The sequence below is a fragment of the Cydia strobilella genome, chromosome 12 (assembly GCF_947568885.1).
Source record: "Cydia strobilella chromosome 12, ilCydStro3.1, whole genome shotgun sequence".
Lineage (NCBI taxonomy): Eukaryota > Metazoa > Arthropoda > Insecta > Lepidoptera > Tortricidae > Cydia > Cydia strobilella.
The window spans coordinates 10680584-10698062 of record NC_086052.1 but is presented as its reverse complement, the minus strand read 5'-3'; the positions used below and the strand labels follow the sequence as shown (position 1 = coordinate 10698062).

At 37.1% G+C, this 17479-nt stretch overlaps 1 protein-coding gene across 5 annotated transcripts in view; it reads left to right on the top strand.

The window, feature by feature from the left end:
• LOC134746093 (calcium-binding protein E63-1) overlaps positions 1–17479 on the top strand; it is a 39167-nt gene that overhangs the window by 4056 nt on the left and 17632 nt on the right. For 3 of the 5 annotated variants that reach the window (XM_063680338.1, XM_063680341.1, XM_063680342.1), the window contains exons 2-3: positions 4881–4913; positions 12681–12768. In XM_063680338.1, coding sequence (XP_063536408.1) covers positions 4881–4913; positions 12681–12768 — 121 coding nt within the window. Of the gene's footprint in view, positions 1–1118; positions 1252–4880; positions 4914–12680; positions 12769–17479 lie in introns of those variants that run through there. The other 2 variants (XM_063680339.1, XM_063680340.1) reach the window with 2 other exon arrangements.

Here is a 17479-nt window from a genome sequence, read left to right as displayed (position 1 = left end):
ATGCAATATCTAAATTCTAAAGTAATACGTAAGTACGAATAAGGGCATGACTATAAACTACTCTAGGGAAACTCGACATGTCATAGACACTAACTAAGTTTAATAGCAACAGAAACCAGAACATTTAAAAACTATGCCTTTTGCCGCTACATTTTCAAATTTTCCAATATCGATTTTGCATTTTCATTACATGTATGTAAATTTGTTCTTGTTTTTGTTTATATATATATATATTATGCGATGTCACAAGCTTGGACTTACAATGCGGAATCGCGCCCGAGATGTAGGATTACAAATAGCTGCGATACATCTCGGCGACACGGTCGGTCGGGCGCAAACAGTCTGACTTGCATCAATGGAGGTTGCCCGACACACACGAATGAAAGAATGCCACCTACTCGCGGGACCAACGGATTCCGCTCCAACATTACTCGGATATTATATACAACTTTCAGCCAAATGAGATGTGAGGCGGCACGCCAAATACGATCAGAATTTCTCATCACATCTTTGTCACGTTATACTTTTGAGAGAGCATGTAATAAATGATAAATTTCGCGTTTATTCCAAAAAACTCGTCGGCACCTACACGCGACCCCTTTTCGTTTGATGCGAGCTCGCGCTGCTCCTTGCCGCTCGCTTTGTGTGTCGAACTGAAATAGGTAGTTGCGAATTCATGGCGACGCGTTTTCGAAGAAAACGAATACTTGTAAACAGGAACATGAGCGCGACGCAATCTTTCGCTCAAAGTTTGGTGTAGTGCCGAGAGATAGTAATTGCACAGTCCACGACAGCCGGTCGGAATTATAAATAGAAGATAATCGGGGAAGTCGGCCACTGCTCCTTCTATTTGTGATCGGAACTTGTACCGTTTCGAGAGCACGGCCAGGTTAACGAAAACTCTACCACATGACTACGCAGCTACGCACTGCTGGGTTCAAATGTTGAAAATCATTCGTAACTGTTTCGGGCGAGTCAGAAGATGTGTGAGTCTTTGCTTTTTATTTATAGCTTTCTCATTGTTACGGTATCAGTAACATTAAAAGCTTTATTGTTTGGCAGAGTAGATTAGTGAGTGTAATAAATACTCTATTGGCAGCGGGCGAAGTGTTACATGTAGCGAGGCATTGTAAGTGCGTGTCTGTTAGATGAAGCATGGGTGCGCGTCGACGCTCGCGCTCGCGCCGCCGCCGGCGTAGGCCCCCTTGCCTGCCCTGCGCTTGGCTCCTTCTCGCCATTCGACGCACCTTTGTGAGTGACCGCCATTTACCTCTTGCATGAACCGAGAACCCTGACAATGACCACATTAAACCGCCTCATTTTACTTGGCTCCCAACTCGCGTTTTGTTCAATAATACCAGTGACGTAATCGTAAACGCTTCATTATAAATAACTACTTAACTAAAACTGTCTGAGTAGTGAGTTAATTTAGATTTTATTTACTCAAACGACAAGAAGAATTAGTTTAAAAGCGATAAGTCGCGTTATTTAACCTCTAGCACTGATTGTTTACGTTCGGTCATTGACCAGGGCGGTCGGGGGTGTCGCGTTTCGTAGAGGCGTAGCGGCTACGGCGTAGTAGTTAACTTGGACGCTCGTAGCAAAGGCCGTAGCTTAAGTAACTTAAATCCCCGGCAAGCTCGGTTCTCCATACAAACGTAGTTACGCTCTCACTTTAAAACGACTAGCTATACATTGCTCTGAAACTTTGTACTTACAATAGGATAAGGTATATGTAATTAGTTTATGTAGGTCCAGACACCATAGTTAAAAAAATACAGCGAATTTAAGTTTTTCATAGAAAACTTGTTTTTGCTACTAGAGCCAAATGAACTAATTATAGACCTAGATATACCTCATATCATTGTATGTGCAAAGTTTCATTACAGACCAACACGTAGTTTCAAAATGAGAACGAAACTCCGTTTGAATGGGAAGGTGAAATTCGGCCGAGCTTGCCGGGGACTCTTAATAAGTGAAAGCATTGTTTGTTTACTTCAGGGTACAATTAAATATTAAACTATTTATACTCGAGCCGACTAAGTATAGTACATATCTACTTCGATGTGTTCTCACTGTTGGAAATATGCTTAACGAACATTGACGAATAAATATTAAGCATAATTAGGTAACACGTTAATAATAAATAAAAAACCGGCCAAGTGCGAGTCGGACTCGCATTCCAAGGGTTCCGTACATTACACAATTTTTAACAATGTATTTTATGTGAAACGTGTCTAATAGGTTTTCCTGTCATCTATTATATAGGTAAAGAACTATTTTCTGCATTTTTTCAAAATTTTTAGACCCATTAGTTTCGGAGATAAGTGTGGGGGGGGGGGATATTTTTTTTGGCTATTTTCTTAAATATCTTTTAAACTATTTATTATAAACTAAAACAAAATACATACTTAAGATTCACAAAATGTGCTCTTTCATTTGATATGTAAGACGTTACGATATAGTTTGAAAAACTAGATTTTTTTTATTTTTTCATTTACCCCCATAAGTGGCCCCCATGTTTAAAATTCATTTGCTTTCATTTCTCATGCTCTGAAAGAGGGTCATTGTTGTTCTAAAAGGTGTGCAGAAAATGATACGTTTCTGCACTAGAGCATTTTACGTTCCAAGTAAGATTTTTTATTTATTTGCAATTGGAAGCAATTGAAATTTGGGTTTAAATGGCTTTGTTATTCAATTTCTATTCTGATATGTATTTCCCCATTCAATAAATGGGGATAAATAACGATACTTTTACCTAAAACGTACCCTCAAGAAATACTATAAAAAATATAGCTAGTCATGTTTTAAAAAGACACATGCATTTTACTTTCCTTGTATTCGATATAAAAAAGTAGAGTGTTTAACTCGGGTGAAAGGCATCATTTCATCCCTTGGTTAACAATCTACTATAAACATATTGCAAGTTTTCCGTAATTTATAAAATACAAAATTCAAAATGGCATAAGTGTGAGAGAAATTAGTTTTACAGTACATATGGTGCTAATTGACCACCCAAGTGCGGTAACTAGCACTATACGTGCGCATGTGGAAAATTTAAAGAACCATATGTACTGTAAAACGTTGTACAATACACGTGCGAAAAGGTAATTCGCAACTCGTGCGCATTACCTTTTCGCACTCGCATTCGCAATTCGCAATTTAAAACTCCCTTCGGTCTTGTTTTAATTTCTCGCCACTCGTTTCGAATATACCTACTAATAACCTAACCCAATAAATGATCCTCGAGAAAATAAATGCACATTACTAAGTAAACCTATTAAATATGTGTATAAGATATTAGTGATACATACATGAATGGCATGCCTTAAACATAACTAATATACTTAACTAACTTAGCGGTTACACTCACGTGTTTTTAGTCACTCGCGCGACATGTTTCGAAAGTGTTGGGTGACCCAAACCCGCCATCGCGCCCGCCTACAACAACGGCGCACGACCTCCCTCAACCGGTTATATCATCACGCGCTGCACGCGCGACGCGGCGCGCCGCAGTACGTGACGCCCATCCGTCATGACCGCTACTCACTCAGGCACTGTTGGTGCTTTAAAATGGAGACCTAGGCTCTCCGAAACATGTCGCGCGAGTGACTAAAAACACGTGAGTATAACCGCTAAGTTAGTTAAGTTAATATGTCTCACGATAGTTTAAATTCGATAACTAATATATTGTATACAGCCAATACAGTGTGGAAAAAAATCATGGGCCCTGGAGGGAATGTACCTCACACCTCAAAACCTTAAGTTAGCTCATTTTACTTAAAGGGGACATTCTTTTTGGACAAAACTGCATTAAATATTTTATTTAATTCGCTTCCCTCGTCCGGGAACCAAACTGACAAAAACTTGAAAAAAATACTAAATATGCGATTTATGGATCTTTTGTACCTACGACAGACGAGTGTAAGACCTAATGTTTCTTGGAGAAATTTTAACATTAACATGAACTGTATCGACTAGTGCAATAAAATAGCAAAGGTTTTTTTTTTTGTAGTTGGTTCGATTCTCAGGCGATACAAGCAAAAAAAAAAATCGGTGAATGTATTTTATTTTTATTTTTTTAAGAATAAAAGAATGTTTCTTTTACTGCCCCATGACTAAACACTGGGTACAAATCATCACTGGCTAAACAAAGTGATAGGGTTAATAATGATAGGGTTAATATTGTATAATTTTAATTTTGAATTTTTATTAATGTTATTTTATATATATTTTTTTCATTTTTTTTTCTATTTTTTTTTTGTAATTTTTGTAATGTGTTAAAATATGGGTTTGTAAGACCTGAAATAAATGATTTTTTTATCTTTTTTTTTAATTTAAGTAAAATTACCTAACTTAAGGTTTTAAGACACTTTCCCCCAGGGCCTATAAATTTTTGTCCACACTGTATACTGGGTATAGGTACGTTTATGCGCAGTATAATTATTTTGAACATTTCTGCTCCTAGCCGAGCGGTGACTTTTATTCGGAAGCTAAATTATGAGTATTTATATTTAGAACTTGTTAGTTAAAATAATAAAAAATCCCACATGACGGCGTTAGTTGTTTTCATGTGAGCTGTGGAAGTATTTTCCACGGCGTTTCTCACGTTGGCTATAAAGCCAATAATGTTAGTTCAGGTATTAGTGTGTTGTAGGACAATTGTTAAGATGACAGTCGTACATCGACCAACGTCAAACTAAAAGAAAAAGTGTATCGGGTAACAAATGATACGAAAAGTCACGTGACATTTTTTTACATGATTTAACACTTACTGTCCCTCGCTTTCAACAATGACATTATATGTGATGCATAAGCTTACAGAGCTATCCATTTCTGACGTCACGTAAACGTGAAGTAAAATGTATTGTTTGTTACAGGGCATGGCGACTACGTCAAGAAGTAGAAGAAAGGTAATTATGCCTCTCCTTAATTTTTAATTTGTATTTTCACTTAATCTCTGGCAGGTGCATGATTTTTTTTAAAGAATTCTCCTCTGTGATATAAAAGGTAAATGGCATTCTATTGTCTTATGAAGTCCTGAACTCATACTCCTCATTCACATGAACAATAATTTCAGTTTTTTGCTATTGTACAAGTAGTACACAATTTAAAATAAACATTATGCGTGTATTGCGTGTCTTTTAGAATCTTGTAACAGAGGTATAAAATACTCTTGTGTTTACGAAGTTGTAATCATTTTTTTGCGTTTGGCGTACTCGTATAAAAGGCATGGCATATGAGAAGCGTGTCATTCCTCTGCCCTCCGGGGCAGAGGACGTTTGGAATACTTTGAATCCCTGGCCTTCTTGTGTTCGTTAACTATGTAATATTATGCCCGCCTCCGTACGTTGTGATGACTCTGTGAAATATTTCAAAACATCCATGACTTCCATGAGCCAGATTCTGATTTAGCTACTTGTTAAGTTTTTGATCTTGTTATTGTAAGACGTTGACGATTGCTGACGCTGATTGGTGCGATTCACTGCGATTCTTGTCAAAGTCGTATCATAATCAAACCCTTAACAAATTGTTGCGTCATAATCGGCCTCCAGGCTATCAAACCTCCCAATTTTGGATTGAAATTCGTGACTGTGACAACGAAAGCGACCATATATACGATGATTATGACGACAAAGGACATTGCAAACCTACTTTGTTCTAATTGTTAAAAATTACGAAGACCGTGAAAGTTTTGTGACCAATGATCCTTATTACATGAGATAATCAAAATTCAAAAATCAAGTGTAATCTATGTACAAACAGCAACGATCTTTACTGTCCATCGGTGGACAGCCATGCCTTTACCGATGGACAGTGAACAGTGTGGGCGATGGTACCTACCTACTTACGTTATTTCATAACAAATAATAAAAAAGTACAATGCAAAAAATTTAATTTATTTTTACATTATCACCTTTATTATCATCATTATTCAGTATTCACGAAGTTTATTTTCTATTCTGAGCCATATTTTAATAAAATTTATTATAAAAAGCGATATGACCTTCGCATACGGTACTCTATGATTTCTATGTTTGTAAACATTTCACGATATAAACATAAATATTTACATATTTTAGTATATGTAAGTTGTAAAGTAACGTCAACTTTTACTTCCAAAACATATTTCACCTGAATTGTTTCAGGTTGGTTGTCCGTAATTAAGATATTTTTATAATAACAGCCTAAATATATAGAAGCTGAATATAATCATTATTAGAGAAGCGACTCATACACGCCCAAATTATCTATACCTATTAGCCGCTTGCCAACTATTTATTACAAATCACTACCACAAATCATAGCGTAAGTGGTTTGTGGCTGTATTAGCTATCCTTGGTTCATGCTAAGAAGAGTTTGAATGTGATAATGGTTATTAGCATCAGGGAACTATTTTTGTCACATTAAAAAATCTTTAAGAGTAATGAATTTTCCACGACTTTCAATCTAAAAGTGCATTCGAGGTAGTGATAAATGAATCTCGATTTATAAATATCAACAACCTAAAATATGTACAAAATTGCGGCTCCTAAAATAGTTTGTGTAATTTTAGCTTTCCCTTGAAGTGCTAGCGACAGGAGTGTTTATCTAACAATTAACTGCATGATTTAGGGCCATCTTTGATGGCGGGCGTGCTTTGTGCTCACAGTTTATTTACCGAGAAAGACGCCTGTGCCGATGGCGTGGCATCTGAGACCTGCACTATGTCATATTTTTTCTTAAAGCGAGTCATAGCGGAGGGGGCGACGGGTGTTTACTGGCTATATCGCGATTTGATGCCGTGCCAAGCGCGACACCAGTTATTTCTATGCTAACTTCACTCGCGCATACTACCTAAGCTTCCTACGTTTAATCAAGGTCCCTCGTGTCCATAATTGAGGATGTATTGAGCATCAAACCGATTTGACTAAAATAGTCGCATCACTTTAGTTCGTGACGCCGCAGCCAGTCAGAGATAAATTAACATAATTTCTTTGGCAACACTCCGGGCGATAAAAGTAATTGTCCGAAGAATTGTATATTGCGGCGATTACCAACGTCAAAATAAACACAGACATTCAGTGACAAACCATCACCCAACAAGCCTTATTTGCCAATATCGTTTTTCTGCTACGTATTTAGGTTAATGATTTGCTAACACGTACCTAAAAGCTCTATTACAAATTACAAATACCGAAGAGGATATAATAGGATAGAGCGGTACTGTCATAGTAAATTTTGTGCCACAGTAAATTCACTGCCATCTATCGACACACGATTAAAACTAAAATATCAAAAAATGTATTTATATATGGATAAATGATTTTTTTTTATTTCCCTTATTATTTTTATATGATTTTGACCCATGTTCTTTCACTGATATGCGTTAAAATTGTTAAATAACAAACGAAACCGTCAACGCCACCTATACGAGAGTAGGGCAAAGGTAGTGGTGCCATCTGATCGAGAATCAAATTTTCTTGATTTTCGAGGCACGTTTTTTCTTAGACTGTATCCATCTATTACGGAGTTATATCTATCCTTGCAAATACTCAACCACAGTTTAAAAATAAAAGTCAAGGCAGAACATATGGAACGATACCTTTGCATCGGAATGTACTGGAATCTTTGCCAGAGCAGGCTTACTTCCGTTTCCCGAAGCCTTGGCTCGGAGGGCTCGTTATAATCTATTCCTAACTGTAGATATAAGTAGGCGCGGGCCGCGCGGGAACTGAGGGCCTACCACCAACATCTAAGATCGTCGAAAAACATTTGAAAATCGTTTTCTGCCGCTCTATTGCTCTTGCATGCGGGCGGGGGTTTGGCGGTAGGCCCTGTGGCACCAGCTTTGTGCTAGTCATTCTCATGCATTAACCAAATGAAGTGCAGGAAGTATCGTCTTTGAGCCAAATCCTTGTCGGGGTTAAGTGCTGTCAAACAAAGTCCAAGTTATAAATCATAATCAATGCCCACCACATGTTTATGTCATAATTTGTCTGGCATCGATAGGTATTCGTGTCAGTCGTGGTGTCAGTGATGTAACACCTAATACTTACCTGCATGTTTAAAAATACGGTACGATATGTTGCATTACCTGATATTTATAAATCGAGATTCATTTATTATGTTTTTGTGAACAACAAAGCGACATTCCATAATTTAAATTTAATTACTATTAATAATTTTCAGTGCAGATAGAAGATAAAAAAAAAATTAAAATTTTAACTGTTTATTTTTATAAAGAACAAGAATTACAACATTCCTAGCTCCAATCTTATATTTTTAAGATTATATGGGCTAAGGGATATGGGGATGCAACCCCTGCTTACATTATTAAATTTTAAGTAAATATTTTACACATTTATACATTTATGTTTATCAGCGCTTTTTTAACAATAGCCTTAATATTACTAGGTTTCTTAATTATATCTTCAATTACATCTCTGGGAAAGCTGTTTAGAGTTTTTGGCACGTATGAGGACCAAGTCCTATTACCATATACATTATTATTCTTAGTAGTCATGAAATTAGGTTCATTGGGTAAACTGCGAAGATTATTTTGTCTACTATATCTATTCAGCTCTCCCAAACGATGCTTGTATTCCAGGATTACAGCCAGTTTAGCCTTATCATACACACTTAGTACCCTGCAGTAATTAAACAAGTTTTCATAATTATTTCTATATTGTTGTTTTATTTTTAGCGGAACTATAGTTTTTAATATTCTAATCTGAAGTTTATGGATTCTTAGTAAATAAGTTTTATAGGTTCGCCCATAGCTGGATATGCCATAGTTAATTATGGAATCGGCCAGAGCAATATACAATAATCGGAGAATGTTATATGGCATTTTATGTTTAATTATACAAAGATTGCTGAGGATAGCCCTTAGCCTGTTGCATACATTATCGATGTGCGGTCCCCAATTAAACGAGGTATCAATTTTCAATCCCAAATAAGTATGGTTGTTGACAACCTCCAACGGCTCACATTTACCGCTACAGTAGGACTTCGCTATGTGCATGCAAGCATGGTCATGGGCCACGATTTTGGGTGTATCACAAATTTTAACATATGGTGAATAGATGTGCATTACTTTAGTTTTGCTATAGTTTATAGACAGGCCCACATCATGAGCCCATTTACATAGTATGTTGAACTCGCTCTGCATCTGACACTCCGCCACTCTCTGTCTGTGTATTAGCAATTAATAAACATGTGTCATCAGCGAACTGGTATACCGAGGCTGTTTGGAATATATTAATCATATCATTAACATAGATTAGGTACTCCGTCGGCCCCAAAATTGATCCCTGCGCTGTGCCGTGGTGGGATTGGAGGAGGTCACTTTGCTCTCCGGCAATGCTAACAGTGTTAAATCTGTGCTGGTGGTACTGCTTGAACCAGTTCAGTGTGGGCCCCTGTATACCACTTCGCTGCAGCTTTTTGTACAATATCTCGTGATTCAGAGTGTCAAATGCTTTGCTAAAATCTATCATGACTACTACCACCTGCTTCCTGTCATTTAAGTGCTGGTTTACTTCATCAGTGAATTGTGCAAGCAATTGAGTAGTGCTTTTACCTTTTTGAAAACCGAACTGCCTATCATGAATAATATCGTTATTTGACAAAAAATCGTTAAGCTTACTGCCTATGTATTTTTCTATTACTTTATCTATGACTGATAATATTGTTATGGGTCTATAATTGTTAGTGTTGGCTAGGCTTCCTTTTTAACATACATAAACACTGTAACACACTACAGCTACACTTAAAACTATAAGTAACTGGCATCTAAAATGTGTTAAAATATGTGAATTGATATTATTTAATTGCACTCAATGAGAGTTATTTTGTTTGCTATTTACAGTTTAAAAACTCGTGAAAGTACCAGTCGTGAGTAGTACTATACTTTCATACAAAGAAAAAATCCGGACAATCCGGTGCTCAGCACTTGCTCAGATTAAACGATATTGAGTGGGTCAAGCGAGTGACTTTGTGGGAGATCACGTAAAATATTGAAGTAGGATCATCTCGTTAGATAAGATTGTGCAATGTCAATGATATACTCGTATGCGCGGACAGCGGCGACCGCGGCGCGGGCGTTAAAGTGTGGGAGCCATAAATTACACGAAAAGCACTGAGTACCTATTATGTCTAGAGTTGGATGTCTAAAATACGATTAAAAATTTTCGCAATTTCTTTAAATCGGGCCCTTTCACCACGGTGACAGGTGCGACAATAGGGGATATTACTGCAATGTTCTGCCACCAGAGTGCAGGAGTAGCCTTTTTAGTGAACCATAGAGTAACTTATACATACTGTACCTTTAACAGGTTTTTGACAAGTTTTCAGAGCTAATAAAATATGACATTGATGCATCAAGGCGGTTTGCTTAAGGATCTACCGGGAAACGCGAATCCGAAAATTCGCTATCTGCCTCTTTATAGCTTGAATATGCAAGAGTGACAGAGGTGTTAGATAAATAAATTTTCTTGTTTCACGATAGACCTTCAGATTGCGGTAGTGGCGCCCTGGCGCCCCCTACGCAGAGTTTCGCGTAATATTCCCTATTGTCGAGATCATTGTTGCTAAGGTCACAGGCCTCCGTGGGCTACGGTTACCGCTTATTATCGGGCGGGCCGTATTCCTGTTTGCCACCATCATTGTATTATTTAAAAAAAACTTTATTATATCTGCAAAAAACAGGTAAGTTTATGACGATGATAATGACAATTGTCACAAGATTTAAATAATTTTCCGTAATTCTTGACAGAAAATGAGTTCTGTGTCGGAATTGCGTGACAATTGTCGTGTTTCTTGTGGCAATTGTCATTAGCTTCGCAAAATAAGTATTTATTTATTGGCGATATACCTAATAGTTTTTATTTTTTTGTAAACAAGCACACCGCCGGTCCGAAACAAAGCACACCTGGCCCCTATTTCACCACGGTGACAGGTGCGCCAATCGTCGACATCAACCACTAACCACCACCGTAACCACTTTACCGTAGCCTATGGAGGCCTGTGACATAAGAAACAGTGATGTCGACGATTGGCGCAACTGTCACCGTGGTGAAATAGAGGCTTTGTTTTTGGTACTCGGACAAGTCTAATTAAATTGTTGCCGCCCTCATTTAGATAGCCCAATCTATATTTAAATGAATAGGTATTCTGCTCTAGGTACTGTTAAACAGTAAAAGTTTTGTCAGAAACGTTTTTCGAGTTTGATTCAACATATTTGACAATTTTTAAAGAACTGTCTAATAAAAACCAATCCAGGCACCGCAATCATATTATGTAAAGGTATTGAAACTTGCCTGAAAGATGAGGTCGGAAACTTACAGTGGTATTTCTGGCTAGCAGTTTGAAGCGCATGTATATTGCGACGCGTCCCTGGCCGGTTCCGTGGCTTCTTAGACAGTTTGAAACTACCTTTTAGGGTTCCGTACCCAAAGATTACTAAGACTCGACTGTCCGTCTGTCTGTCACCAGGCTGTATATCATGAACCGTGATAGCTAGACAGTTGAAATTTTCACGGATGATATATTTTTGTTGCCGCTATAACAACAAATATTAAAAAGTACGGAACCCTCGGTGGGCGACTCCGACTCGCACTTGTCCGGTTTTTTAATATTACATGAATGCCATGAAATCTCTTTTTGTAATTATTTGCGGATAATTGCTAACACTCGTTTTAAATGCAGAAAACTTTTTATTCTCTATTATAATATTTATGTAGAATAGGTAGGGTAGGTAATAGAAATGTTAATTGATTTATTCCGTCATTTGTAGGTAAGAAATAGCGTATAATGTAACATCAATAGTAGATACCAGTACCCCTCGTGTGCAACTGTGCATTTCATTCGATAGCGTGACGTGAGGGATTTGAGTTTCCGAAACGTCCCGCTTGGCGCGCTGTTCAAACAAGTGCGAGTCGGACTCGCGCACGAAGGGTTCCGTAACATTACGCAAAAAACGGCAAAAAAATCACGTTTGTTGTATGGAGCCCCACTTAAATATTTATTTTATTATATTTTTAGTATTTGTTGTTATAGCGGCAACAGAAATACATCTGCGATAATTTCAACTGTCTAGCTATCACGGTTCATGAGATACAGCCTGGTGACAGACAGACAGACAGACGGACGGACGGACGGACAGACGGACAGTGAAGGTCAGGTCTTAGTAATAGGGTCCCGTTTTTACCCTTTGGGTACGGAACCCTAAAAATAGACATAACGCAAACGCGAACACACGTCACGCTATTCAGGAAATAAAAGTCCCGATAACCGAGCACAGGGTGCCTATCCAAGAATCGCTTTGTGTCTCTCTATCACTCTTCATTAGTGCGACAGTGACAGTTGCGTTTCGTTCGCTACGGAGCATAAACGATTGGCATAATACGTTGGCTAGGCACCCTGAAAATATTATATTCATAGTTAGAAGGTGCTGATGTTTTGCTACATTGAATAACAAAAACAATAATAAGAATCCCCTCAAACGTAGCATTATGTTGATCACTCGTCTGATAAAATTGATAAGAGCACTTACTAAATTTGATAAAGAGCTCAGTATCGTCCGGATATTACTTATACTTATTTCATTGTTTCTAAATAACAGTGGCGCTTCATTTTTCGGTATTTTTAAATATAGTTTAATGGCTTGTAATGATATCGGGAGTATTGTTTTGCAGCAAGAAGATGAGAAGAAGAGTAAGAAAAGACAATCGCCGGTCGATGAGCGGCCTGTGGTCCCCGCGCCGAGCGAAGCTATGCTCAACAGTAAGTACCTAAATCACACAGATTTTAATATTTCAATTATTTTAAATTAAATTAATTTCGCAAAAAAATCACGTTTGTTGTATGGGAGCCCCACTTAAATATTAATTTTATTCTGTTTTTAGTATTTGTTGTTATAGGGGCAACAGAAATACATAATCTTAATTCAACTGTCTAGCTATCACAGTTCATGAGATACAGCCTGGTGGCAGACGGACAAACAGACAGCGGAGTCTTAGTAATAGGGTCCCGTTTTTACGTCGTCGAAACGTCGGGATACTCGGGATGTATTATAAATTCAATATACGCGATATAATCCGATTTCATAGTTTTATTTCATGGGTACTAAGCTTGTTTTTTTGAAAGAAAGAAAGAAAGAAAGAAAATACATTTATTTAACGCCACAACAGATTACATATATGAAAAAAAGGAAACATACAGACAAAAAACATTGGACGCTAAAATAGGACCCCACTCAGCATAATGCCGCGGTAATCCGCGGCGCTGGTTTTCAGTGGGGACCTGACTTAAAACTATGGGTTGGTGGCGACACATACGCCAACGACACAACCAAAAAACACAGACACAGACAAAAAAGTAAGTAACTACCACAAAAAATCTATACATACTAAACAACAAAAGAGAAAAAATAAAAAAACAATAATGAAATATAAAATGCACTATGAATTAAGTAAATATAAAAAACATAGAATGAAAACTTACAAAAATTTTCATTTTTTTTTTTATTAAATTAAAACTGTAACCTACAAACTTAAAGCTAGCCACAAAACAGATATGGACAATACTAGGTGATCATTTCAGCCATCAAACAAAAACATGCACGTGCACGTGTGTCACTCATATTGCACTGACGCTTCAACCTGTGCTTGTAATAAGTGTGAACGACATTTTGATTTGAAGCAGCTTAACGACTTCAGCGAACGGATTGGTGGAGGCAGGTCATTCCAACACTTCGTGGCAGCGTGCCGAAAACTGCCACGAAAGGCCGCTGAATGGTGAGGAGGGCAAACAAGTTGCAGATACCTGGATGATCTGACCTCTGAGGATCTGGCGTTATGAGCCCAGGTTAGCTTATTGTAAAGGTACGAAGGCATCTGGTAGTGCACAATTCCAAACATAAGCGACGCTAAATGGACCTTTTGACGCGTAGACATTTTCATAATGTGGTTTTTATTCAAGTAGGCGGTCACATGCGAGCGTGGAGGGATATCTCTGTGTATTAACCTCTGGGTACTCGCCAGGAGGCGTGGCCCATATACTGTGTCACAGTAATCAAACCGTTTTTAGGGTTCCGTATCCGTATTCCGTATAGGGTAAAACGGGTCCCTATTACTAAGACTCAACGGAGTCTGTTCGTCTGTCTGTCTGTCCGTCTGTCTCATGAGCCGTTATAGTTGTTAGACAGTTGAAATTTTTACAGATGATGTATTTCTGTTGCCGCTATAACAACAAAAAACAGAATAAAATAAATATTTAAGGGGGTTCCCATACAACAAACGTGAATTTTTTGCCGTTTTTATAGATAATGGTACGGAGGTATTGTTGTTGTTGTAAGTTTTAATGTCTGTGTATTTAGTTCCGATCACAATGCTGTCCTAAGAAAACTACTGTCTGACCTCCGAGTGGGAATTGTCTTAGGATGTAGGCTATATGTACTTTTATAATTTTGCCTGTTAATCTTATTGGCCGATATCTGTTTTTTCCGAAATAAAGAAAAAAAAAAAAACCCTTCGTGCGCGAGTCCGACTCGCACTTGGCCAGTTTTTTTTATTCTGCATAGAAAACGATTCTGATTCATTCAGCCAGTATTGGAACAAACCAAATTTCTATAGTCCATTTACTAGATTTTTCATGCCCATGTATGAAGAATACAGTAGACTATAAAAATTGATCATTTATTGGATTTAGGTAAGGTAACGACGAACAATGTTTATTATTTTAAGCATTATTTGCTGAAACAGACCCTTTTTCTTCAAAATTTGCACGTTGTTTCTTGTTTTAAAGATTGATTTCATTTGGCTTATTACTTATCTGACATGTTCCTGTCTTATTGGTGAATAACATTAATTTTATTACATTCTAATCTATTTAAAATCAATATGGAAGGGTAAAAAATATATGAACGCTTTTGCTATATCTACTAAAAAGAGCTAGAAACGCTTTCTTTGTTAAAAATGTTTTTTTTAATGCTGATTAAAAAGATCTAAACAATGTTCATTCACTGTGTTTTGCGGTGTTCATTCAAAAGGTTTTTTAGGTATTTTTTTGATAAATTTCTATAACTCAAAAACTATTTAAAAAAAATACGCAGAAATTAAATGAGGATTCATTAAATAGCAAATACTTATTCAAATTTTTAATGAATGCTGAGAAATGATTTTTAAAAATTGGAAAATTGCTTAAGTGTTTATTTACTGGAGGTATTACCCTCTAGTTCGATTCAAAACTCAATACCCGGGAAAATATGTAGAATATTGTTTGAGTGAATACTAAGATTAGCGTGATTTAAAAACTCGCAGTTGACGGCAATAAAATATTCCTCTAACCAGGAAGCATTTTAAAAGCATGACAATGAAAGGAAAATGTCATAACACTCATAACGGAAACCAACACCATGGTGGTGAAGCCAAACATTTCATTATGGTGTTCGTAAAGGTCTCCGGACTTATGGCGAATAAGTTTAAGTAGTGTTGATGTTTACTTACTCGTTAGCCTGGCGGAATACAATTAGTGAAATTACTGGCGGCGCTTCGTTGACACAGTGTATAACTTTGTAGTACGAGTATGTTGTGTCCTATCTAATCAATTAGGTACTTATTGCAATAGTTTTTGATTTAGTTAAAACCGAAATCTACATAATAAGAGATATTAGCAAACAAATTATACAAAAGGTACATAGATAAAGAAACAAGTAACATTCTTCGACTAAATAAGTCAGCTGAATTAAAAAAAAAAGTACAGTTCTACTCTACTACTACTACCTACTCGACAAACTGAAAACGGTGTAAAATAGAGACACCAACAAAAAGAGGTATCACTTATTTTTAGTATTTTTTATTTTATTTGGCTCACAAAACAAGTTACAGACAATTGCAGAAATTTACAGTATTAGCATACAGTTCAGATCTAGACTATAACTCTAAACATGTGTGCACAGAAAGATAAGACGATTTAGTTACAATTTATTGCTAGGGAGGTGAGATGTCATTTCTACACAAAAAAGATAAACAGTAGCAAGATTTAGTTTACAGTGTTGCGTGCTCTAGTAATTAATCTACCTAAGTCTAAAACTAAATGTACTTAATATTTTTATTTAATTAATCAAAAAGCGTTTACGAAAATTACAATTATGAACGCAGCCTATGCCGGATTCTCGGTAAGTAGTATCTCTATTTTTCACCGTTTAAAGTTTGACGAATAGTTTCCGAGATATAATCGAAAAACTGAAAAATGGTACCTTCAAATCCCCCCTTACCCCCCGGCTCAAGGGCTACGGCCGGGCACTTTTGATATGTTCACCTCCTAACTAGTCCAAAGTTACGAAGTCAAAAATTGTGTTCCAAGCATTTCCCTCTATAACTTTTTTTGAGCATTCGTTGCCTGGCCTATACTCGCGTATTCTTTATTTATACGTACGTATACGTATGTCCCAAACCTCAGCGTCTGTGACAAAGAGCCTTTAAACTTCTGAAATAATTCTTGTCAGATTTTATTTTAAAACCACCACCAGAGCAGAGCTAGCCTTGTGTAAGGGTCAGTGAACAATATAATCCAACTTGCTGCATACTTCGAGCAATCTCCCTGGACTAAGCTTGCGTTTATTACGGTATTTAAATTAACACCTGCAACCCCAATGAACCTTGTATTCTACTCAATTTCAGGCTCTTTTGGGACGCTCATAGAATGACAGTATAAACATTCATGTAAAAAGATACAAGTAGCCCGTATTTATTTTGGGTACCTACCTATCTGGTCGATGTATATTTTTACGTTTTAGAGAGCTTATAGCTTATAGAGAGCGTTGCAATGTCCGTATGCATTGCGAATGTTAGACGAAATTAAAAATGATCTCATCTTTGCTCTTGATTTACCTCTGTAAGTTTATGTACAGTCACTTATTTATACCACATGATTAATCTCGTTATTACCTATGGTTCTTGAGTGGGCTGATTTTTTGTCAAAGCTCTACGAAATGCATTAAATATAATGAAGAATATTACTACAATCCGAGATTCCCGATTCCAATTATCAACATTTGACTCATGAAGCCGGAATTCTATAAGCAAAAGAATCGTTTTCATTTTGCAATAATTTATTCAGACACCAAAAAAATGTAGAGTCGTTCCAAGATGATTGCGATTTCCCGCGACCGGTATTTTGGACACTCGCGGGATATTATGTTAGTTTATAATAACATACTAACGTTTTAACTGGCTATTCATTATACACGGGAGCCGCACGGTCGAACATTTGGCAACTGTTGGAATTCTCTTTGACCGAGATGCGGCGCGACGAGCGACGAGCGCGAGCCGAGCCGTGACCGTCAAATATTTTAACTATTTTATAATGTGCACCGCACTCGTAGTTTAAAAAAAGAAAGCAATTATATTCTCAACTTTTTTAAGCTTTTTAGTTTAAAAACTTAGAATCGGCGATAAAATTTCGAATGGGCGATGACATTTAGAATGATATT